Genomic DNA, 24,729 nt, shown 5'->3' on the forward strand with positions numbered 1-24,729 from the left:
AGGTTCATATCTAAGCATCTTTGAGAGAGGACATTAAACGCAAACAATGCCTCTTTTGTTTCAAGTCCTTTGCGGAACTCAAATTGGGTATCATCCATATCATCTTCTAGCTTTCTGTATAATCTTCCATGAACCACCTTTAGAAATATTTTGAGGGTATGGCTTATTAGTGATATTGTCCTATAGTCTGAACAATCTTTGGCATATATTGTTTTTGGTATTGTTACAAAGGTGAACACCAACCATTCCTGAGGGATTTTTCCGGTTTGATATACTTCATTAAATAGATCCAGTAGTGCAGGTAGAGTTTCATCGTCTAGACATTTCAGTAATTCCGCAGGTATTTCGTCTGGACCTACAGTCTTTCCGTTTTTTGCGTTTCGGATTGCTTGTTCGATTTCCTCCATTATGATTTCTGGTCCCGTTTCGCTTTCTATTTCTTCCGGTTCTTGTCTATTATCCTCAAACAGATCTGTTATGTACGCCTTCCACTTTTTAATTTCTCTTTGACTTCTACAATAATTTTTCCATTTACGTCTTTAAGAAGGCCATCTTTCTTTTTTCGCTGTGTATTTGTGATTTCCTTTATTTTCTTATGCATATTAAAGCTATCATGCTTTTTAGAATATTCTTCTATTTCACTGCATTGATTTGCCAGCCAGGTGGATTTGGCCTCTTTTATTTTCTTTCCTATTAACCTCATGATATGTATATGATGATGTATAGCAGAGAGTATTTATCGTTTCGAAGTATGTGGCCCAGATACAACGTTTTTCTTATGTTAATTGTATTCATAAGCTTTCTGCCATGTCTAATTCGTCTTAACACTTTTCAAAATATGCCTATATAGCCACATTTCGAATGCTTACAATTTTTTTAACGGATTGGACTTTCAGAGTCCAAGCTTCTACACCAGTAGTTGGGACCATACATAACATCCGACGAACCTCAATCTGATAGTCATACTCAATTTCTTATTTGTAAACATTGACTTGTATTTTATAAATCCTTTTCGAGCTATTTCTATTCTGATATTTATCTCCTCATCGGGGTTTAACTGTGAGTTTATAATTGTTCAAAGGTATTTATACTTGTCGACACTCTCTAATCTGTCAACAGGGGTTTTCGAGATCATCATGTACTTGGTTTTCTTTTTGCGTTCTCTGTTAATGATTTCTAGAAGAATTTGTAAATCGTCTGTATTTTCTGCCGTGATTGCGGTATCGTCTGCAAATCGTATGTTACTAATGATGCCCCCTCCAATCCTTACACCTTCAGCTTTTTCCCATAGTATATATAATGGATTTCTACGACTGTCGCCGCCTCTCCATGCCCAGCTTCCAATTTTTTCTATCGTAACACATATCTTCATCTAATTGCCTCGAATCCATTGCCTCCTGAATATTGTCCCTCCAGCTTCTCCGTGGTCGTCCTCTTTTTCTTCTCTCCGGTGGGACCCACTCTAATACTTTTCTCGGCTAGTGAGTCTCATTCATTCTTTTAACGTGACCGAACCATGTCAGCTGTCTCTTTTCAATATCGTCTATTATAATTGTTTCCACCTTCATATGTTCTCTAATTGTTTCATTTCTTACATGTTCTAATCTCGAAACCTGACAACTTCTCCCCAATAAGTCCATTTCTGTACTAAGTAGCTTCTTTTTATTTCTTGCACTTATGTCCCAAATTTCTGCACCGTAGATCGTAGCGCTCTTCATTATACTTTCATATATTCTTCTCTTTGTTTCCTTCCTGATATCTTTGTCCCATAAAATTGAATTGAGGGATCTAGTGATGCTTCTACCTTTATTGACCCTATGTTGTATTTCATCTTCACTATTTCCTCATTTGTTAAATATAGTTCCCAAATATTTGCATTGTTTCACACCAACAATATGTCCTTGTTCCAATGGTAGGTTTTCAATGTCTTCGTTTCCCACTATGAAGTATTCTGACTTGTCCATATTTATTACTAATCCTGCCTGTTGGTAATGTTCATTTAGTTTCCGTATCATATAACTTAAGTCATCTTGATCTTGGGCTATAACAACTTGGTCGTCCGCAAAGTATAATATAAATAGGCAGTCGTCCCCCACTTTCAGTCCCATCGGTTTTACTGCTGTTGTCCACCTCTGTAAGGATTGGTCAAGGTATATTTTAAAGAGAGTGGGAGATAGACAACATCCTTGTCGGAGGCCTTTTGAAGTATTAAATGCCTCAGTGAAATTTTTGCCGTTTTTGATTCTGGTGTTAGTGGTCTCATATAACATTTTAGTTGCTTGTATGAGTTTTCCATCAATACCGATGTCTTTCATTGACTTCCATAGCTCTATTATGGGGATACTATCATAGGTTTTTTCTAGGTCGATAAGAGCGAAGTAGGTTTCCTGATTTCTTTTCCATAGTCCCTCCCGAAATATTAGATGGAAGTACACATTAAATAATTGCAGCGACAGCACGCATCCTTGTCTGACTCTTCTTTTAATTTCTACAAAGGAAATGTGAAAATATAATAAAGAAAAATTACCAGAAGCTTGTCTTCAGAAAGCCCGTAGTTACAAGATGGAGAACATTGATTGCAGTAACAGGTTTGTACGCAAATAACTTTGATACCATCATCATTATTAACAGCTATTTCATCCTCCGTCGGATGTAGCCGCCTTTAAGGCGGCCATTCATTTCTGTCCATTCATTTCTGTTCGCTGTTTTTTGTATCCATGCGTGCCAGCCATTCGCTTGATGTCACCAGTCCATCTGGTTTGAGGTCTGCCTCTACTTCTTGTATTTGCCTTTGATCACCATTCGTCTAACGGTTGCCTTCCATTCTTCCTATGTGTCCTGCCCAGTTCCATTTTAACATAGCTATCTTCTGGATCACATCTGTTACTTTTGATCGCCTTCTTATCTCTTCATTCCTGAGCTTAATGTTGAGCATTCTCCGTTTGATACCACAAAAGAAGTTAAAAAGTGCAACTGATTTTTATTATTGTTTCAGTTACATTTGACACACGACGACTTCGTTTCAATGTTCAAGATGGCGTATACTGACTTTGAGAAGCTTCCCAGATGGAAACAACAAGAGTTGAAGAAAAAAGTTGGGTTGTTTTGAAGCTGTAGACAATATCGTATTATTTATTTCAAAATTATGTTAATATTACAGATACTTTTTAAGTATACTTCACTTTTATATTTATTTAAAAAAAATTCTTGTCACTTTTAGATATATATTTTATAGAAATATATAAAAATTATGTACCTACACTATATTTGATATTAAAAGTCAAAATGTTTTGTGTTAAATCATTTCGTCAATATTAACTTTTTTTGATCATCATCGTGGCAGTTCAATTCCATTAGATTGAGTCTCTCACCATTCACCTACACGTGTTTCAAGGTTTACTTTTCATCACAGAAGACTTTGTAGGAGAGCTAAATTGAACGGACGCGTTAATAATTAAAATAATACCGTAACTTAAATTTAAAACTTAAACTGTTGCTTATTCCAAAATAAAATAGTAAATTGCTATAATAATAGACTGGAATACGTTGAGTTAGGAGTCCAAAACAAAATTATGGTATTTCACAAAACTCTCCATGAACAAATTACGCCCAAGATAAAAATAAATGGTATCACCCTTCAGAGTTCCCAAAGCGGCAAAGCTTCATTGTATACCTGGGCAGAGAGCTAAATAGTCAACCAGACCACTCAGAATAAATTAAAAGACGCATTGATATAGCAAGGTGTGGTTTCATGAACATGCATAAAATGCTCTGTAACCCCACAATAAGATTGAGAACACTAAAGTGTTATGTGTGGTCTCTCTTACTATTGGGAACGTGCAAGTTCGGCAAAGCGACACCTATTTCTACGCTCTGTATTATTATTCGCACTTTTAATTATATTGGCCAATTATATTAGTCCTGGTTACTGGATAATTGTCAAGGACATAGTCCAACAAAATAAGAAGAAAAAATAAGATTCAGGTTATGTTATTAAAACGTAAACAATTGTATGTAGTAAATAAAATTAGTTATTAAAATGCAGTACTGCAAGCAACATACAATTTATTAAATTTACCTTTATACAGGGTGTTAGTAAATAAGTATGAAAAATTTTAAGGGCTAATTCTACATGAAAAATTAATACCAGTTTGCTCTATAAACATATGTCCGCAAATGCTTAGTTTCGGAGATACGGGGTGTTGAAATTTTTAATTCAAACTGTCAATTTATTTATTGCTCTAAGACCAGTTGAGCTATGAAAATGAAATTTGGTGAGTTTTAGAAGGTAGTTATTACGAATTTTTTGACATACAATTTAGAATTTTGTATTCATCATTGGCGCGCCGACGGGCAATGGTCTGAATTTTTTAAAAGAAAAAAATAGTACGCCACTGAGATATTTCGAATTAAAAATTATTTTTAAATTCCACGTCTAATTTAGGATAAAAAACCTTTCTTGCCTTTTTTTTTTCATATGATGCACTGTTTTTATGCAGAAAAATAAAACATCTTGGCCCGTATTTTTCATTTCTTAATAGATCATCAAGAACTATCCAATATAATAATACCCGCAGTAATGTGTTGGAACCCAATCGATTCGGATGTACGGTAAAAATTGCTAACGACTATAGTGTTTCAAGTTTTTACGGTCGCCGTAGTTTGAGGATTACAAAAACAAATACGTACCTTTAAAATAAGTAAATTTTAGTGTATAAGTTATATTTTTAATAATAGTTTTAGTGTATAGTTTGAAAAAATAATAACAGTGGTTTGGTTTATGTGCATTTTTGTGAAGTAAGTGACAATGGAAAAAGAAAGTATCCCGCCAGATCGGGGTAAATCAAAAAGGAGTGAACAGGATGAGGAAATTATGGAGACGGAGATCAATGGAAAAAGAAATAAGGAAACCGAAGAGGAAAACGAGAGACTAAAAAGAAGAAAACTAATAGAAAATCCAAATAATGAGGCATCGGTAAGTATTGAAAAAAATGAAGAAAAAAATAAATATGCTGAGACAGACCAAGGACCTTATTTTGTATTTATACAAAACCTGGAGGGGAACATCGGGAGGCTGCACAAGGTAGGGACTGCTCGTTTGATTATTAATTCAGCTCCAGAAATTAAAAATAACATCATTAATATGACAGTCGTAGGAAAAAATAGGGTTAAGGTAGAGTTAAACTCTTCTAAAAGCGCAAACATTTTAGTCAATTCACAAATTTTGAAAGAAAAAAGATACGAGGCTTACATACCAACTTTTTTAACCCAACGTAAAGGTGTTATTAAGGAGGTTGACCTTGAGCTATCTGAAAAAGAACTAGCAAAAATTATTGAATCTCGATATGGAAATAATTTAGAAATTCTAAATGTAAAAAGAATGGTACGAAAGAAAGATAACGAATTGGTCCAAACTTCTACTATAATTGTGACATTCAGAGGTCAAATCGTTCCAAATCAGGTAATAATAGAAAAATTGATTTACAACGTTGAACTATATGTTCCAAGAGTCATTCAATGCATCAAATGTATGAGATACGGACACGTAATGGACAACTGTAGAGGAACTCTGCGTTGCAGACACTGTGGAGAAAATCATGAAACGGATGTATGTGAAAAAACAAGTGAACCAATTTGTATTTTATGCGGAGGCGATCATTCAGCAACAGATCGTAAAAATTGCCCAGAATTCGATACCCAAAAAAAAATAAAAAAGATTATGGTAACGGAAACCATACCATATAATGAAGCAAAAGAGAAAGTTGAAAAAAGTTATGCTAATGTAGTATTAGACCGAACTTCAAACGTAGGACATCGATTTACTTCCTACAAATCGCAATATAGATATAAAAATATCACATCTAATGCAGAATCGTCGGGATATTCCCAGCAACACAAATCAATTTTGGAAACTCCTAAAATAACATCTCACCCTGTATATGAAAAATATCCGAATATTCCAGAATATAGTGAACAAAATTTTACACAATCTCAAAATAATATACACCAACAAAAGTCAAAAATAGAAGAGTTGTGCTCTATTATCTTAACCTCATTTAAAGAACTTTTAACAAATAAGAATTTACAATCCGCAGAGGATTCAATGTTAGTAGATACATTAATAAAAGAGTTAAACAAAACAATAAATAGGTAAATTCAATATCCTTCAGTATAATATAAGGTCATTAATACACAATAAAGGGTTACTAGAAAAATTTTTGTTTGATAATAATATACATTTGAGTATTTTAAGTGAAACTTGGTTGAAGAAACATTTGAGACCAAACTTCAATGGGTATCATTTGTTTCGTTCTGATCGCGAGGACGGTTTCGGTGGCGTTGGTATTCTTCTAAAGAAAAATATTGCTTTTAATAATACAAAGATTTTTAAGAGTATTGAAAATTTAATGACTGTTTCTCTAAGTGTTAAAGTAAGTAACTCATTTACGCTAAATGTTTATTCGATATATGCTAAACCGAAATTAAATATATCTGAAAGAAATTGGACATTGTTTTTTGAAAGCTTGGAAAAACCTTTTATTTTGGCGGGAGACTTTAATTGTCACCATCAAGTGTGGGGTTGTGATATTACTGATAGAGCAGGAATTAATTTACTTTCAGCAATTGAAAATTGCAACTTAGTTTTTCTTAATAACGGTGCAGAAACTCTCATTCCTACATTAAATCAAAAAAATAAATCGGCAATAGATATTTCTATTGTATCTCCTGATTTGGCTACATTGTGCAATTGGCAAACAAAAATAACTAGTTTAGGATCTAATCATTTTCCCATATTAATAGAAATTAAAAGTGATAATGATATTATAAACACAAATAAAAACAGATGGAATTTAAACAAGGCAAATTGGTCGCTTTTTTCTGAAAGTATTGAACAAGGTATTAATCAAAATAATATAAAAGGATATGACAAGTTTATAGCAGAAGTAAACAAAGCTGCAGGCCATTCAATACCCAAAAAGAAAAAAGTGATCAATTCGAAATTTAATAAACATTGGTGGAATGAAGAATGTGACATATTAATGAAAAATCAAAAAGATGCTCTTTTGCGATTTAAACAAAATTCAAATGCAGTAAATTATATTTGCCTACAAAGAGCAATGGCTCTATGTAAAAGACTAATAAAAAAGCGCAAAAAAGAATCTTGGAAGAATTTTTGTACTTCTATAAATAAAAATACTCCAATAACACAAATATGGACAGAGGTTAGAAAGTTAAAAAATATTTATAAAGAACCAGTCAGTAAAGTAGTAGCAGGGGAGTGGACAACAATTTTTATAAACCAAGTCACGCCGCCATGGGTTGCAGAAGAAGAAGAAGCTTATCCTCGTCAAGTAGAAAACATCAATACAATTGAAATGGGCAGTCTACTAAAGAAATTTAGTCTAAAAGAGTTGCAGAACAGTATTAAAAAACACAAAAATACAGCTCCTGGTATGGACAACATTCATTATGTAATGTTATACAACCTTCCATTGTCCTGCAAAATTACTTTGTTGGAAATAATAAATAATATATGGGAAACTACGCAGTATCCAGAAGATTGGAAGAAGTACATTATGATTCCAATGTTGAAACCACAAAAAGATCCAAATTTAGCAGAATCCTACAGAGGTATATCACTGGCTTCCTGTGTTCTAAAAACATTCGAGCGAATGATCAAAACAAGAATGGAATATTGGCTAGAATCCAACCTCAAGCTACCAAAATATCAGTTTGGGTTTAGAAAAGCTCATTCCACAATAGAAAATATTACTCATTTAGTAGCTGACATTAATATTTCGTTCTCTTTAAATCGTTCCACTATAGCGTTATTTATGGATATAGAGGCAGCCTACAATAAAGTAAATCTTGAAATTCTACATCGACAAATGACACGAATTGGATTTAGTTATGAATTCTCTACAAAAATAATAAAATTATACCGGAATCGAATAATTAACTTTAAAGTAAACGAGGAAATTTTAGATACAAGAACAACAAGTCTGGGATTACCTCAGGGCAGCGTTTTAAGTCCTCTATTATACACAATCTACACTTTTGACCTAGAAAGGCTGTCAGACGAATTTAGGGACATTAAGATACTGGAGTATGCGGACGATATATGCATTTACATTGATAATTGTGATCTTGAATCTGGTTACAGTTCTTTAAACCAATTTTTTCTTCAATTTAACGAATGGTGTCATGAGAAAGGCTTAAATATTTCACTAAAAAAATCAAAATCATGTATATTCACACGAAAACGCGCAGTTCCCAACCAGATTGTACTACAAGAGCATAGCTTTCCCGTTACTTCTCACGTAACATACCTAGGAGTAACTATGGATAGAAAATTACTCTGGAAAGAACACATAGAAAGAATATTAAAAAAAGCCGAAAAAGGACTAAATATATTAAGGGCTGTAAGTTCTTACAGCTGGGGAGCCGATCCAGAAATGTCCCTGTTATTATATAGATCATTTATTAGATCAATTCTTGATTACGGAAGCTTTCTATACTCCCAAGCAGCCTCCAGTAACTTAAAAAAGATAGATAATTTAGTAAATAAATGCCTAAGATTGTCCATTGGAGCCTTTAAAAGTACACCAGTTTCAAATCTTTACGTGGAATGCTGCGAAATGCCTTTACAGTTAAGAAGAAAATATCTCTGTAATAAATTTTTGTGGAAAATTTTATCTAAAAATAGTAGTCTAGTTAGTAAACTTCACAACCTATTTATAATGGATTTGACTAATAAGTACTGGAAGAAAAAGGAATCACTTATTTTATGTGAATCATATAAAGACTGTTTAGAATATAAAGACACAATGTATAGAAACGAAATGTTACCAATATACCAAACAAACTTAACTGATGTGCCTGAGTTAGAAATACGATTTCTAAGAGATTATTCCATGTATCCGAATTCGTTGAGAAATATGATGTTTAATTCAGACATAGAAAATTATTTTAAAAATCATCATATCGTATTTACAGACGCATCTAAAAAAGACGATAAAACGTCTTGTGCATTTTGGGACCCTATAGAAAACTATTTCGAGGCAAAAAAACTTCCGAGTGAATTTTCAAGTTATTCAGCTGAGCAAATCGGTATATTAGAAGCCTTAAAATATATAAAAAATAGCTTATTTAGTAAGCAAAATTTTTTAATAATATCAGATTGTAAAAGTATTTTAGATAAACTTAAAAACATATCAACTAATTGTAATATTAATTATCTCTTACTAAATATTTTAGTTAATTTTAAAAACTTGCACGAAGAAGGAAAAATAGTTAAGTTTGTTTGGGTTAAAGCTCACTGTGGGATTATCCATAATGAAAAAGTAGACATGCTCGCCAAGGAAGCATTAGATTCTGATAATTTTGTGAAATATTCGTTCATTCCAGAAGACCTATATACTATTTCCAAAAATATAATTAGGCAGGAATGGATGGATATATATAGTCATTCCACCAAAGGACTTTTTTATAAAAGTATTCAGCCGAAAATTCCTACTAAACCATGGTTCTCTAATGGCATTGTAAAAAAAGATGTAATTAGAATTATTTGTAGAATCAGATTTAATCATTCACTAGCACCTTCACACTTATTTAAATTAAAAATGGTAAATTCCCCAAACTGCGAATGTGGAGAATATAGCACACTAGAACATATGATATTAAATTGTAATAAAAATAGAACGAAGATCAATATGTTTATGGAATTAATTATGAAAATGAAATTTTTAGTAAAACCAATCAATCTTTATGAATTAATAGTGTCTAACAATTTAGAAGTTTATAAGTTGTTATATCAACACATAAGCAGTTTAAATATAAGAATTTGAAGTATTAGTTTATAAATAAAATGTATAGCAAAATTGTACATAATTGGAAAAGATAGAAAAAAAAAAGTAAACAAAAAATAAAAGAAAGATCATTTTAATACAAAAAAAAATATTGGTTAAAAAAGATAAAAAAAAAATAAAAAAAAATAAGACAAAAAAAAAGACCAAAAAATCAATAAACAAAAAAAAAGAATTATGAGCACAATAAAAAAAATATAATAATAAAATAATAAAAAAATATTTCAAAAAAAAACCAAAAAAAAAAAATCAATCACTGGGAGCGACACTGAACAATACGGGAGAAATATAACCATTGGATTCGGAACTAGATATGGAACTGGATAGTATTAGAAAACTGTGTACGAACATTAATATTATGTGATTTGCAAGTTTGCCAATTGTAGAATGTAGAATTTTTTACCATACTGATATTGTTTAAAAACATTAATATTATTGATATAAAATGTTAATAAATTTTATTTTTTGTTATAAGAATCAAAGGTAAATATGATTAGGCGAATGAAGCCTTAGGTTTCGCAGTCAATATCCCAACCACACACACACATATAATAATACTAAACTAGAACAATAACAGAAAATATTACTAATAAAATTTCAACTAGGTGCAAAGCTCCCAGAAATGTTTAAAATGATCTCCTTTACAGGTAAAAGAAAAATTTTATATTCATCATTGTCTGAATTTTTTGAAGAAAAAAATAGTACGCCACTGAGATATTATGTCAAACTAAAAATCATGTTTGGATTCCTCGTTAAATTTACGACAAAAAATCTTTCTTTCCTTTTTTTTCATACGAGGCGCCGTTTTTATACAAAAAAATAAAACATCTTAACGCTTACCAAGTATTTGAGGTAGTTTCCATATGCATAGAAACTTAGTTCATATACTTTGTAAACGTTAATATGTTTAATTTTTTTGCATAAAAACGGCGCCGCATATGAAAAAAAGGCAAGAAAGATTTTTTGTCGTCAATTGAACGAGGAATTCAAAAATGATTTTTAGTTTGACATACCTCAGTGGCGTACTATTTTTTTCTTCAAAAAATTCAGACCATTACCCGTACGCGCGCCAATGATGAATATAAAATTCTTCTGTTACCTGTAAAGGAAAACATTTCTTGCAGCTTTGCACCTCGTTGAAATGGTATTAGTAATATTTTCTGTTATTGTTCTAGTTTAGTATTATTAAATTCTAAATTGGACAGTTCTTGATGATGTATTAAGAAATGAAAAATATGCGCCAAGATGTTTTATTTTTCTGCATAAAAACGGTGCATCATATGAAAAAAAGGCAAGAAAGGTTTTTTATCATAAATTAGACGTGGAATTTAAAAATAATTTCTAATTTGAAATATCTCAGTGGCGTACTATTTTTTTCTTTAAAATAATTCAGACCATTGCCCGTAGGCGCGCCAATGATGAATACAAAACGCTTAATTGTGTGTCATAAAATTCGTAATAACTACCTCCTAAAACTCACCAAATTTCATTTTCATAGCTCAACTGGTCTTAGAGCAATAAATAAATTGGCAGTTTGAAATAAACATTTCAACACCCCGTATCTCCGAAACTAAGCATTTGCGGACATATGTTTATAGAGCAAACTGGCATTAATTTTTCATGTAGAATTAGCCCTTAAAATTTTTCATACTTATTTACTAACACCCTGTATAATAATTGCATATCATATCAATATTGTGGAGCAACATATAATTTTTATTCTTCAATGACAGTAGATATGACATGTACGTCAATTTGACAATTTCAATTGACAATATGAATTATTTAAAAAAGTTGCAATATTTCTCCGCTATTCGCGCAGGATCGTTTCTCAATTCCCTTCGAAGTACTTGCACACCGCGAATATGGCTGTGAGACCTGGACATTAAAACAGTATGACGTCAACAAATTGAATTCAATCGAAATGTGGATGTACCGCCGAATGCAAAGAATAAACTGGTCCAGCAGAACTACGAATGAAGAAGTACTGAAAAGAATGAGCACACGTCCTCATCTGGTCAATACAATCAAAATTAGAAATACGTCATTTCTAGAACACATAAAGCGCCATACGGAATTTGAGCAGCTCCAGGTAATATTAGAAGGCAAGATCGAAAGTAAAATGGGTATAGGAAGAAAGAAAAAATTTTGGCTACGAAACATCAGAGATTGGACCCACACAACAGGAAATGACTTAATTCATTAAGCCCAGAACAGAAAGAACTTTGCAATATTGATCGCCATCCTCAATAGAAAAAGCACTTAAGAGGAGGAGTCCTGAACTCTACATTTGCAGGGGAAAAATTTACTGCAAAGCTTGTAGTAACATTTGAAGTATAATTTATAAACTTTTCATATAAACTGGACTTTAAACAAGTTTTAGAATGTGTAGATTTCAAATATTTTTTTTTCGTAAAAGTTGCTTATTTTGCTACTTTATGCAAATTTTTGTGCTTATTTTGACCTTTGTGTTATACTTATAATCTAGGGCAATCAATGAGGGTTTTTGGCTCCTAATTCCATCCTACTACATCGATTTACTTGATATTTTCTCAGTAAGTAGCGAATAGCTCAAGAAACAAAGTCTACCCTATGCCGATGTGCGCTTTTATCTTGGGGGTGGTTCTCACCCCTTCTCGGGGGTGAAAAATGTTTTGGTTAAAATAGCCACGGAAGAGGCTAGAGAACCTACTTTTAAGCAAAAACTGTTCTATAATTATTTTTTGAATACTTTTTGAGTTATTCGTGGTTGAAAATTGGCCATTTTCATTGAAAAATGACACCTTTCGGACAGATTTTTGCGAATACCTTAAAAACTATGCATCTAACAAAAAAACTATACAAAATATTTCTGTAGGTTATAAAAAAAAACAAAGAGATTCGTTCCTTCATAAATATTCTAGTTAAAATACAAAGAGGGATATGGTAGGTAAGAAGAGTTTGATTTTCTGCTGCATGCTCAAATCGGTGTATTCAACTTGAAATAACAGAGAAACTGTCGATTTTAGGTGTATAATATTTACTAATAACTTTTGTAGCGCTTAAAAAGACCTTTAAAATAAGCAATACTACATGTCGATTACATTCAAACTAAGCGAGATATTCTGCAAAAATATTGATGACTAATGTATTTTAAGAAGAAATTAGAAGTATATATTTAACCCCTTATCCATCAGAATTTAAATACATCGTTTTCCTTCTACAATACTTTTTTACTATAGTGTTATTTCTATGTTCAAAAAGTTGGACTGGATTAAAATGAATGGTTTTTGAAAAAAAAAATAAGATCAAATTATAGAGCGCATTTTTAAATTTTCTTCAAAATCTTACTTTTCCTCCATGTAACTCGAAAAAGATAAGAGATACGAAAAAAAGATACCACACAAAAATGTAGGGCTTCTTCAGAAAAAAATTTCCTTTTTATTTTTTATTACTATATCTCTTATCATTTTTAAGTTACATGGAGAAAAATGAAGATTTTTAAGAAAATTTAAAAATGCGCTCTATAATTTGATCTTTTTTTTTTCAAAAACCATTCTTTTTAAACCGGTCCAACTTTTTGAACATACAAATAACACTATAATAAAAGGTATTGTGGAAGGAAAACGATGCATTTACATTTTGGTGGATGGGGGTTAAAATTACTTCTCATTTTTTCTTAAAATACATTAGTTATCAATTTTGTTTGCAGCATATCTCGCTTAGCTTTAATGTAATGGGCCTTTAATATAGCTAATTTTAAAGGTCTTTTCAAGTACTAAAAAAGGTATTAGTAGCATTATACACCTAAAATCGACCGTTTCTCTGTTATTTCAAGTTGAATACACCAATTTGAGAATGTACAAAAAACAAACTATTTTCACCTACCATATTATCTCTCTTTGTATTATAACTAGAAGATTTATGAAGGCAAGTGTCTCTTTATTTTTTTGTAACCTACAAAAATATTTATTAGTTAGAAGCATAGTTTTTAAGGTATTCGCAAAAAACCGTTCGAAAAAGTATTATGTTTCAATGAAAATGGCCAATTTACAACCTCGAATATCTCAAAAAGTAGGTATTGAGTTTTCAAAAAAAAATTATAGAACAGTTTTTGCTTAGAATTATTCTCTCTAGCGAATTCCGTGGTAATTTTAACCAAAAAAATTTTCCACCCCTAAGAAGGGGTGGGAACCACCCCAAGATAAAAGCACACATTGGCATAGCTTTGAATTACTAGATAAGTAGAGGCTAGGCCCAAAATTTCATTAAAACTCATGCAGTAGGATAGAATTCGGAGGTAATATCCTATTCTTGCTTCCATTGACTGGTGTAATCCGAAATTTAATGAAAACTCAGCCACATTTAATGAAACCCTTAAAATAAATACAAAATAGGCAATTTTCAAACGTATTTATTACATTTAGACCCACCAATCAGTTTATCAGCAATTGATCTCTTGCTCTTCATTTCTAGGCTGTTTTTCCACAACCACATTCTAAAAATAATGATATTGTCAATATTACTACAGTATACAAACAACACTCTATTAACGAACTGTTCCCGACTAAAACGCTTATCTTAGTAAAACGACATCCGGGGTTTGTCCAGAGATCAAACATCTCCGCATTTATAGCGTTCTACAATATATGTTATCGCAACTATAAATGATCCTACCTGCAGTCTTTTTTCCAAGTGTGGGCCACCTCGTGTAGCATATGACTCCTTCCACGCTCCAATAATATCTTTGCTGGTATTCGTACTATCTTATTGAGCACCCTATCCATAGTTTCTATCTCTTCAATTATAACTGATTCTCCCCTAGGTGACAAGTCAGGAGTTTTTCTAGGAGTGATCTGTAACAAGAATAAGGGCTTCTAGTTGTGGATGAAAGAAACTGATAAAAGCGATATGCAACATGTCAGGATAAGTTGGAACAGATAATGGATTCTCTACCCCTAAAATTGTTCGTCGATAATAAGCAGATTGTAGAGAAAGGGCCATTAAAGACAATAACAATAACAAGGAAGTTCAGATTGGTCAATGCCCGTATCTTTACTATTAAGGACTATAGAACTATAAAACTGTTGGTGGTAACCTATATTATTTATCTATGGTAACCTATTGGAGGAACGCTGGAAGGCAGAAGACCAAGAGGAAGATCTCCAACACCTATTTTTAATTTCTATGTTATTTATTTTATCTCTTCTTGTTACGCTGCAGCCTCTCCTTAGGACTTACATCTCTGTTGCTCTTATTTTGTTTTTGATTTTCTTATTTATTATCCCATTTTCACACCCATAACTCAGGATACTTCTTGTAATGATGTTATATATCCTTTTTGTTTTATACCGATGTACTTATCCCGCAGTACCGGGTTCAATTTTCGTATGGAGTCTCTTGTTTGTCCAAGTCTATTTTTTATATCTTCTTCAGTTGTTCCTTTGTTAAGATATTATGAAACCTAAATACTTGCACTTGTCTGTTCCTTTGATTTGCTTACCTTCGTCTATTTCCAGCCCTTTTATTTCTGTATTTTCCGTTGTTAGGTATTCAATTTTCTTTAGGTTTACTTCCATTCCATTTCCTGTTCCAGTTTTCTTCATCTTGTGCGATTATTATTTTGTCGTCAGCAAAACGTAGGGTATGTAGGTATTCGATTCTTACTGGTACACCCATTCCTTCGCACTTTCTTTTTCATGGTTTCAGGTTTTTTCAGGAATATTTTGAACAGGGTAGAGGGTAGGGGATGTGGAACAGCCCTGTAGCAGTCCCTTTGTCATCTTAAATGGAATGCGTATTCTATTGCTAGTTGGAATTTTAAAAATAGAACATATTTTGGCCGTATTAATTTTATAAACAACACACCCCCTCCTCGACTAGCGTCAAAACCACCAACTGGGCAGATTTCCAATACTACCTAGAAGAAAACATTAATCTTAATTTGCGAATCAAATCTCCACACGAGATAGATAAAGCAGCTCAATATTTCACCATCCTTGTGCAAGAAGCGGCATGGCAATCTACACCACGAACTGAACGCAGACCGACACAAGACACATACAGCTAATGTTCCCCTACACATTCGACAACTCATTGCTGAAAAACGTCGTGCGAGAAAAAACTGGCAAAGATCTAGAAACAACATAGATCAACATATATACAATAGACTACGTAGACAACTTGGAGTAGCCATCAAAGCTGCAAACAACGAAACCTTCGAACATTACATTACAAACCTTACAGCAAATGATCAGACGCTATGGAAGGCGACTAAGAAGCTCAAAAAACTATACACAACTATTCCTCCCCTCCATAAACCAAATGGTGAATGGCTCGTTCCAACAAAGAAAAAGCGGACATCTTTGCTGAACATCTTACGAGTGTATTTCAAACTGAGCCACCAGACCCTGATGAAGAAGTGGAAGAACTAATTAGCGCAGCATGTCAAATGTCCCTTCCAAACAAAAGTTTTACTCCTATAGAAGTCAAGAACGAAATAACCAAACTCAACTCACGAAAGACTTCAGGTTATGACTTAATCTCGGCATAAGTACTAAAACAACTTCCTCGTAAGGCCAATATTATGCTAACAGTAATATTTAATCGCATGCTAAGCTTATCATACTTTCCAAAAATATGGACATTTGCAGAAATCATAATGATCCTTAAGCCAGGCAAAGCGCCCAATGAAGTAACATCTTATCGACCCATCAGCCTACTCCCAATCGTTAGCAAAGTTTTTGAAAGATTGCTGCTACAAAGAATATACGCAGATCATGAATTCCTAACATTACTACCAGAACATCAGTTTGGTTTTCGGGAAAATCACTCTACTACACAACAAGTCCATCGAATAGTAAATGAAATATCAAAAACTCTCGAAGAAAGGAAATACTGCAACGCTGTATTTCTAGATATCTCACAAGCGTTTGACAAAGTTTAGCACAGAGGTCTGCTTTACAAAGTAAAATTATAGTCCTGTCGCCAAGGGGGGTAACAACGGCCTCCTGTATTCAGATGGACTTACCCAAGTTTTTTTTTATGTATTTTGACCTGTAGAACACGAATTTTTTGGGTAACAGTTGATCCGGATGTCGATAAGATTGTTATAAACCAAGAAGTTGAGGAATCACATAACAGCGATTTCTCGCAAAACAAAACATTTTTTTTGTATTTTTTGGGCCATTCTAACCAAAAAATGTCCCTACAATTTTTTTCTTAGGATGCATAGTTTTCGAGATAAACGCTTTTAAACTTTCAAAAAATCGAAAAATTGCAATTTTTGAACCCGAATAACTTTTGATTAAAAAATAAAATAGCAATTCTGCTTACCGCCTTTAAAAGTTTAAGTAAAATTTTATCTGTTTTGACAATTTGCATTGCTAAAAATTTATTTTTTGATTGTTAAAAAAAGCTATAAACACATAGTGTTTCCCGTGCCTAATACATGCGTTTTAATGCATGCTACGTAGAAATAGCGCCGCTTGCACTTTTACCTAATCTACCTACTCATTCGATTTTAAATGAGAAATCATTGAAAACATATATCACTCAAGCACTAGGTGTTTATAGCTTTGTTTTAACAATAAAATAATAAATTTTTAGCAATACAAATAATTAAAACCGATATAATTTGACTTGAACTTTCAAATGCGGTAAGCAGAATTGCTATTTTATTTTTTAATCAAAAGTTATTCGGGTTCAAAAATTGCAATTTTTCGATTTTTTGAAAGTTCAACCGCGTTTATCTCGATAACTATGCATCCTACGAAAAAATTTGTAGGAACATTTTTTGGTTAGAAAGGCCCAAAAAATACAAAAAAATGTTTTCTTTTGCAAGAAATCGCTGTTATGTGATTCCTCAACTTCTTGGTTTATAACAATCTTATCGACATCCGGATCAACTGTTACCCAAAAAATTCGTGTTCTACAGGTCAAATACATAAAAAAATCTTGGGTAAGTCCATCTGAATACAGGAGGCCGTTGTACCCCCCCTGGCGACAGGACTATTAGCACTATCTAGTAACTATTTCCTCCTAATCAAATCCTACTTATCAAATAGATATTTCTCTGTAAAATTCCAAGACCAACAATCCAGCCTCTGTCCTATTAACTCCGGAGTTCCGCAAGGTAGTGTTCTCGGGCCGCTGCTTTCTCACTCTACACAGCCGATATACCAGAGTCTCATAATACTACGATCGCTTCCTTTGTTGATGACGTAGCAATACTAGCTGTAAATGAAGATCCCATACAAGCCTCACAAGACCTGCAACACTATCTGGACATACTCAGTGAATGGTACACAAAATGGCGAACAAAAGTAAACAAAACAAAATCATCTCAAATAACGTTTATCAACCGCCACAACACATGCCCACCTGTAAGAATGGAAAATGTACAAATACCAACAGTAACAGACGCTAAATACCTTGACCAACGTCTTACTTGGCAGAAACATATCCAGACCAAAAGAAGACAGCTAGACCTGAAATTCCGGCAAATGTATTGGCTCCTTGGGCGCAGATCAAAACTCAACATCCAAACCAAAATTCTTCTGTACAAAGCAATACTCAAACCTATTTGGTACCACGGACTACACCTCTGGGGCTGTGCAAAGTCAACATCACTGAATATCATCCAAAGATTTCAGTCTAAAGTTATAAGATCAATAGTGGATGCACCATGGTACGTAACTAATCAAACAGTTCACGAAGACTTAAATATACCTTTCATCAGAGAAGAAATCCATCGAGCCATGGAGTCACAAATTGAGCGTACCATTCACCATGACAATGAGTTAGTAAGGGAATTATTCCATAATGGCCCTGCCACAAGAAGACTAGATAGAACCTGGCCTCAGGACCTATTTTAAAACTTAAACATAAATAGAATAAGATGAGACATCATTGGAAGTCTCTTCTTCATGCCCAAAAACATGGAACAAATTTACTTAATACTCTTTTAATGATGTAGATTGTAAATAAACATAATTACATAAAAAAATTAACTTTTCATTTACCTACCTCATTCTCCTCTGAGCTAACACTTTTGGTATCATCCATCTGTCCTGAATATGATTTGGTGTCACGTAAATTTAACTGTTCATTAAAACTAATTCCAAGACTGGTTGTCGAACGTGATCTTCTGAGAGGAGTCGATTTTTGTTTCGGATTAAATTTTTTTTGCGACATTTCTTATTGTCAATGTCTATATGACTTTCGGAAGGAAAATGAGGAATTAAGTTAAGATGGGAGGATTGACTTAAGTTAGTTTATCATCATTGGCTCTAAAACCGATAGGGGTCTTGGTCTTTTCTAGGATCAGTTTCACTTCCTTCCTATCATTCGCCTTGGTTTTCCCGTTTCGTACTCTTAATACACTTCCACCTGGTCCTCAAGTCGTGCTCTGGACCTGCTTATTCTCATCACTACATTCTTCTTCTTAAAGTTCCATCTCCTATCGGAGGTTGGATATCATAATGGCTATGGTCACTTTGTTGGCTGGTGCTCTGAACAGTTGTAATGAACTACAGTTAAACCATTCTCTAAGGTTCCTCAGCCAGGAGATGCGTCTTCTTTCTATGCTTCTTCTTCTTTGGATCCTTCCTTGCATAATAACTCTCAGCAACTCACATTCTTCTCCTCTGGTAATGTGACCCAAATATTCCAGTTTTCTTGTTTTTATACTGTTCATAATTTCTAACTCCTTATTTAAACGTCGTAGCACTTCAACATTGGTAATCCTTTGAACCCACTGAATTTTCAATATTCTTCTGTAACACCACATTTCAAACGTTTCTATTTTTCTTATGTGTTGTCTCTTCAATGTCCAAGCTTCCATTCAGTATAGTAATATAGAAAATATGTAGCATCTTACAGCCCTCAATCTGAGAGGCAACTGAAGGTCTTTGTTTGTAAGCAGTGTCTTCATTTTTATAAATGGTTGCCTTGTAGTTTCAATTCGGACTTTAATTTCTTGGATTTGGTCATTTTTGTCATCAACCCAGGTTCCCAGATATTTGTATGTTTTTACTTTTTCTATTTGGGTTTGCTCTAGTATTAACCTTTCATTTCCATGTTGTGTTTTTGAGACAATCATAAATTTAGTTTTTTTCTTGTTTATTTTGCGTAAGTCCAACAAAGAATTTTCTGAGTAAAGACATAGAGAAGGTAAGTCACGTCATAAGTATTTTATATATTTTGTATTGACTATGTTTTTGTTTAATTTTTGTTTGAGCTATCTTTTCTTGAATGTTTTTATTTTAGTATATTTTTGGTTCCCATAAGGAAACCAGTGCCACCCAATATTTTATTTTTTTTTATTTGATATTCTTATTTGTTTTTTCTATTTTTTTATTTCTAAGCTAATAAGAGAATATTTGTAACACCCCGTTAAGAACTACCTGAGCAACCGAGGACTTGTTCTTCAAATTGTGTAACACGTTACATCCCCTTATATGACATATCAACGTCTTGTCAAATTCTATTTTCCATTATTCCTACAGGGTGATCTTCGTCGTTACAGTGTATGTACTTCTCCAGGAAATGTCCTAGACTAGAATAGGGTGAAAACATACTCTATACAGATCAGATACTTATCAGATTCTAAAAATAGCATTAGATTTGTTTGTACCTATTAGAAGATACAAACCATCTGTATATCCTCGTTGGTTCTCATCTGGACTTAAAAAGTTGATATCTTGTAAGAAGGCAGCTCATGCTAAGTTTAAAAATACTAACTCAGCTGGTGATTATTCAAACTTTTCTAATCTTCGAGCTCAGTGTAAAACTTTGACAAGAACATGTTATGATAATTATATTTCTAGTACTGATCTGAAGGTTAGTGAAAATACAAAATACTTCTGGAATCACATTAACTCATTGAAACAAGATCATGGTATCCCCAATAAAATGCATTATAATGGTACAATTGCTGAAAGTGGTACAGACATTAGTAATTTATTTGCTACTCATTTCTCTAGTGTTTATAAAAATGATAATACAGATGTGTCAAATATGCAATACGATATTTTTAGGCAGCCTGACATTCCATTTATACAATTTTTCCTAAGCGAAGTTTATGAAGGAATTAGCTCTTTAAAAGGTAAACTGGTTAGTGGTCCGGATGGTATCTTTGTTGTAAATGTAGTCTTTCCAAACCACTAAATTATTTATTTAATTCTTCGTTAAAATTACAACAATTTCCTGTTAAATGGCGGGATAGATTTATTACCCCTGTATTCAAAAATGGTCTGTAAAATGATATTGCTAATTATCGTCCCGTAGTATTACTTTCTGCAATACCTAAATTATTTGAACTGTTGTTATATAAACCCTTGTCATGGTATTGTAAAAATATTATGATCGAACAACAGCATGGTTTTACGTGTGGGAAGTCTACCAACCTTAATGCTTTATCAACATTGTATCACTTCTGCCTTTGAAAAGAGGTGCCAAGTTGATTCGATTTACACTGACTTTTACAGTGAACCACGATTCACTCTTACAAAAACTCGTTAAATCGGATTTCCACACTATTTAGTGAATTGGTTGGAAAGTTACCTATAATGCAGGATTCAGTATGTGAAAATAAAAAATTTTACTTCGATTCCTATAAACGCAAGTTCTGGCGTCCCACAGGGATCACATTTGGGACCCTTACTATTTAATATTTTCATTAACGATGTAGCTTCATGTTTTAAATATTGTAAGTTTTTATTATTTGCTGATGACCTGAAATTATTTATGGAAATTTCTGAATTATCTGACTGTTTCAAGTTACAAGATGATTTAAATTACTTTATTAATTGGGCTACCAATAATGCCATGTCTTTAAATCCACGCAAATGTTTTACAATAACTTTCTCGAGATCAACAAATCCTGTAAATTTTGTTTATAATATTGATTCTGTTCCTTTAGAGAAAATAAGTGAAATCAAGGATCTAGGAGTAATTTTTGACAGTTCTTTGACATTTGTCTCACACTTAAGATCTATTACTAGTAGAGCTTTGAAAACTTTAGGATTTATAACTAGAAACTCTAGAGAATTTTCTGTTTCTACATTCAGGACTTTGTATTTATCTTTAGTACGCAGCATCCTATTGTATGTTGCACCAGTGTGGTCACCTCATTATCGATCACATATTTTATCTTTAGAAGCAGTCCCGAATAGGTTTTTGAGAACTTGTTGGTGGAGATTACATATGCCTCAATTTTCTTCTTATCAGAGAATGAATAATCATTTAAAATTGTTATCTATTGAAAAAACTTTAATTTTTAATGATCTTTTATTTCTTCATAATATCTTGGAGGGTAATATAACTTGCCCGGATTTGTTGGAGCTAATCAACTTTAAATTAAACACTATAAAAATTAGAGATAAACCATTATTCTCAATTAGCTTTCATTATACCAACTACGGACATAATAGTCCTATACCTAGATTTCATAGACTGGGTAATGAAATTAATAAAATTACAGATCTGCTGGGAGTTAGTCAAACCAGGTTTAAGAACCAACTGAGGGAGTATTTAATGTAATTTGATATTGTGATATATTTATTTGTTAGGAACCAACTGAGGGAGTATTTATGTAATTTATGTAATTTTTGTATTTTATATATTTTATGTAGGTAATATGTTATTGATATATTTACTTGTTAGTAGGTTAGTGTTAAAAATGTCTATATATCTTTATAATGTAAAAAGGAGATTTTCTGTTAAATAAATAAATATACATGGTCCGCATGCTACTCGATTTTTTAAGGTTCTTATTGTATCGACTTCTTGTTATTTCATTGTCTCCAACTACATATATATTTTTGTAATGGTGTTCGTGATTTGTGGTTTTGTTTCAGTCAGAAGTTGTGAGTACTATTATTATTTTGGAACAATGAAATTCAGAAACACTGCAACGAGCATCTGTAAGTTACCTACATTTGGCATAAGTAAAAAAATACAACTCTTTCTTGTTACCGACTTGACTTGATTTTTTTAAGATGCTCACGATATTTCTCTTGTTTTCGTTTTTTTATTCATTTCACTATAAAATACTTCCGTATTTGTTGGTACCACATGGTTAAAAATGAACACACTTGTCCTATATCACATTTTAATTTAAAATATAACAAACAATATATACACATTCACTGAAAACTTCTACTGACATGTCTCCACGTACTCCAACGGTTGATCCCCTCTTGCCTTGGAAGTTTCTCCACACTCGAACCTCTTAAAATCGATCACTTCCATATCGTTATCTCTAAGAACCTCGTCCACGGTCACGGTATCATCTAGAAGGTAGTCTTGGTGGATGAGACAAGTCTCTTCCTCTTTGTTTGTGGAAGGTTTGTCGTCGTCAGAACCGATTTTTGTGGGGCACATACCGACAATATGTTGACAGAGGCCTGAAAGTTTACACAGTTAAACATAAAGACTTATGGTAAGTTTATTCAAAGAAAAAGGACCCCAAAACGAATATCCGTGCCATAATAGGATGATTGCCATAAGAGAAGCAATTATTTGTTCAGGATTTCCATTTTCACAAAAAGTGCAGGAGCTGAATTTTTGAAAATAAAACTAAAAGAAAATAAGTTATCAATCGAAGTAGCACAGAAAACGATAATAAATAATATCGTTCCCATACGATCAGATTGACAACAGGTGGAATACTTTCTTGGGTTACAACCTCCCGAGATTTTCAAAAATTATAAATCATACAGGATGCCGAGGAAATTAAGATGAGGGAATTTTAAATAATTCACGTCCCATCTGCTCAGCGTGGTAGAAGTTCAAACAAGAAAGATTCCTTAGTACTCAACAAAAGAGTAAATGAATTAAAAATGTATAAACATTATTGTAAAAATGTATAAACATAACATTATTGTTATTTTCATAATATTTTTCAAATATTAATAATATTGCTATTATGATTGAAAAACTACTTCATCTTTCAATTGCCAGATGACGCTAGTCACCTAGTCCATTCACGTCAGTTGCGGTGTGGGGGATAAACTCTCGGTGTTGATCACTTGAAGTATGGAGTAGCAGGTCTACGTTCTCTCCGATGAGACTCCAACAAGAGTCGAAAATCGTCGATTCAGAGTGCTGGACTGCGCTCCGTATTCTAAGTGAAAAATAAGATTGTTTTGCCTTCGCATTGCAACTGAATAAAAATGGAATTTTTATTTTATTTTTACTTTCAATTTCTTTGCAATACGAAAATGCAACAGCTGCATAATACTCTGGTTAAATCGGAGAGTGCAGGAAGAGTCTATACCGGTTTCGGGGGTTGTTTCCCCCTCATCAGTAGTCCCATATCCTCTTCTCTCCGATTTCCCCAGGTACCATGCTTTGGGCCTTTCCGAATTGCAAAGAAAGAAATTTCACGGATGAACTAGAGCCATCTACCGAAAAACAAAATAAGTTATCAATCGAAATAGCACAGAAAACGGTAATAAATAATATCGTTCCCATACCACCAGATTGACAACAGGTGGAATACTTTCTTTGGTTACAAGATGGAAATTAAGAAGGAACTTAAGACATCTTAATTTCCTCGACATCCTGTATGATTTATAATTTTTGAAAATCTCGGGAGGTTGTAACCAAAGAAAGTATTCCACCTGTTGTCAATCTGATGGTATGGGAGCTCTAGTTCATCCGTGACATTTCGTTCTTTGCAATTCGGAAAGGCCCAAAGGATGGTACCTGGGGAAATCGGAGAGAAGAGGATATGGGACTACTGATGAGGAGGAAAAAACCTCCGAAACCGGTATAGAATCTTCCTGCACTCTCCGATTTAACCAGAGTATTATGCAGCTGCTGCATTTTCGTGTTGCAAAGAAATTGAAAATGTTTATACATTTTTAAAACTAAAAGA

General features: G+C 33.0%; 3 protein-coding genes across 7 annotated transcripts in view; 1 reads left to right on the top strand and 2 right to left on the bottom strand.

Moving 5' to 3' along the window:
- Positions 1-3,300, top strand: part of LOC114332197 (advillin) — a 235,697-nt gene extending 232,397 nt beyond the window's left edge. For all 5 annotated transcript variants that reach the window (XM_050653310.1, XM_050653309.1, XM_050653308.1 and 2 more), the window contains exon 13: positions 2,996-3,300. In XM_050653310.1, coding sequence (XP_050509267.1) covers positions 2,996-3,109 — 114 coding nt within the window. In that variant the 3' untranslated portion in view covers positions 3,110-3,300. The remainder of the gene's footprint in view (positions 1-2,995) is intronic.
- Positions 3,301-14,243: 10,943 nt separating this feature from the next.
- LOC114332191 (uncharacterized) lies at positions 14,244-19,046 on the bottom strand. The gene is made up of 3 exons (XM_028281928.2): positions 18,873-19,046; positions 14,523-14,701; positions 14,244-14,343 (listed from the first exon to the last, which is right to left on the bottom strand). The coding sequence occupies exons 1-3, from the start codon at positions 19,038-19,040 to the stop codon at positions 14,250-14,252; spliced, it is 441 nt and encodes a 146-aa protein (XP_028137729.1). The 5' UTR covers positions 19,041-19,046; the 3' UTR covers positions 14,244-14,249.
- Positions 19,047-22,942: 3,896 nt separating this feature from the next.
- LOC114332200 (elongation factor Ts, mitochondrial) overlaps positions 22,943-24,729 on the bottom strand; it is a 30,152-nt gene continuing 28,365 nt past the window's right edge. Inside the window, exon 6 of the mRNA XM_028281950.2 lies at positions 22,943-23,254. Coding sequence (XP_028137751.1) covers positions 23,007-23,254 — 248 coding nt within the window. The 3' untranslated portion in view covers positions 22,943-23,006. The remainder of the gene's footprint in view (positions 23,255-24,729) is intronic.

Source organism: Diabrotica virgifera, chromosome 6 (genome assembly GCF_917563875.1).
Source record: "Diabrotica virgifera virgifera chromosome 6, PGI_DIABVI_V3a".
Classification (NCBI taxonomy): domain Eukaryota; kingdom Metazoa; phylum Arthropoda; class Insecta; order Coleoptera; family Chrysomelidae; genus Diabrotica; species Diabrotica virgifera.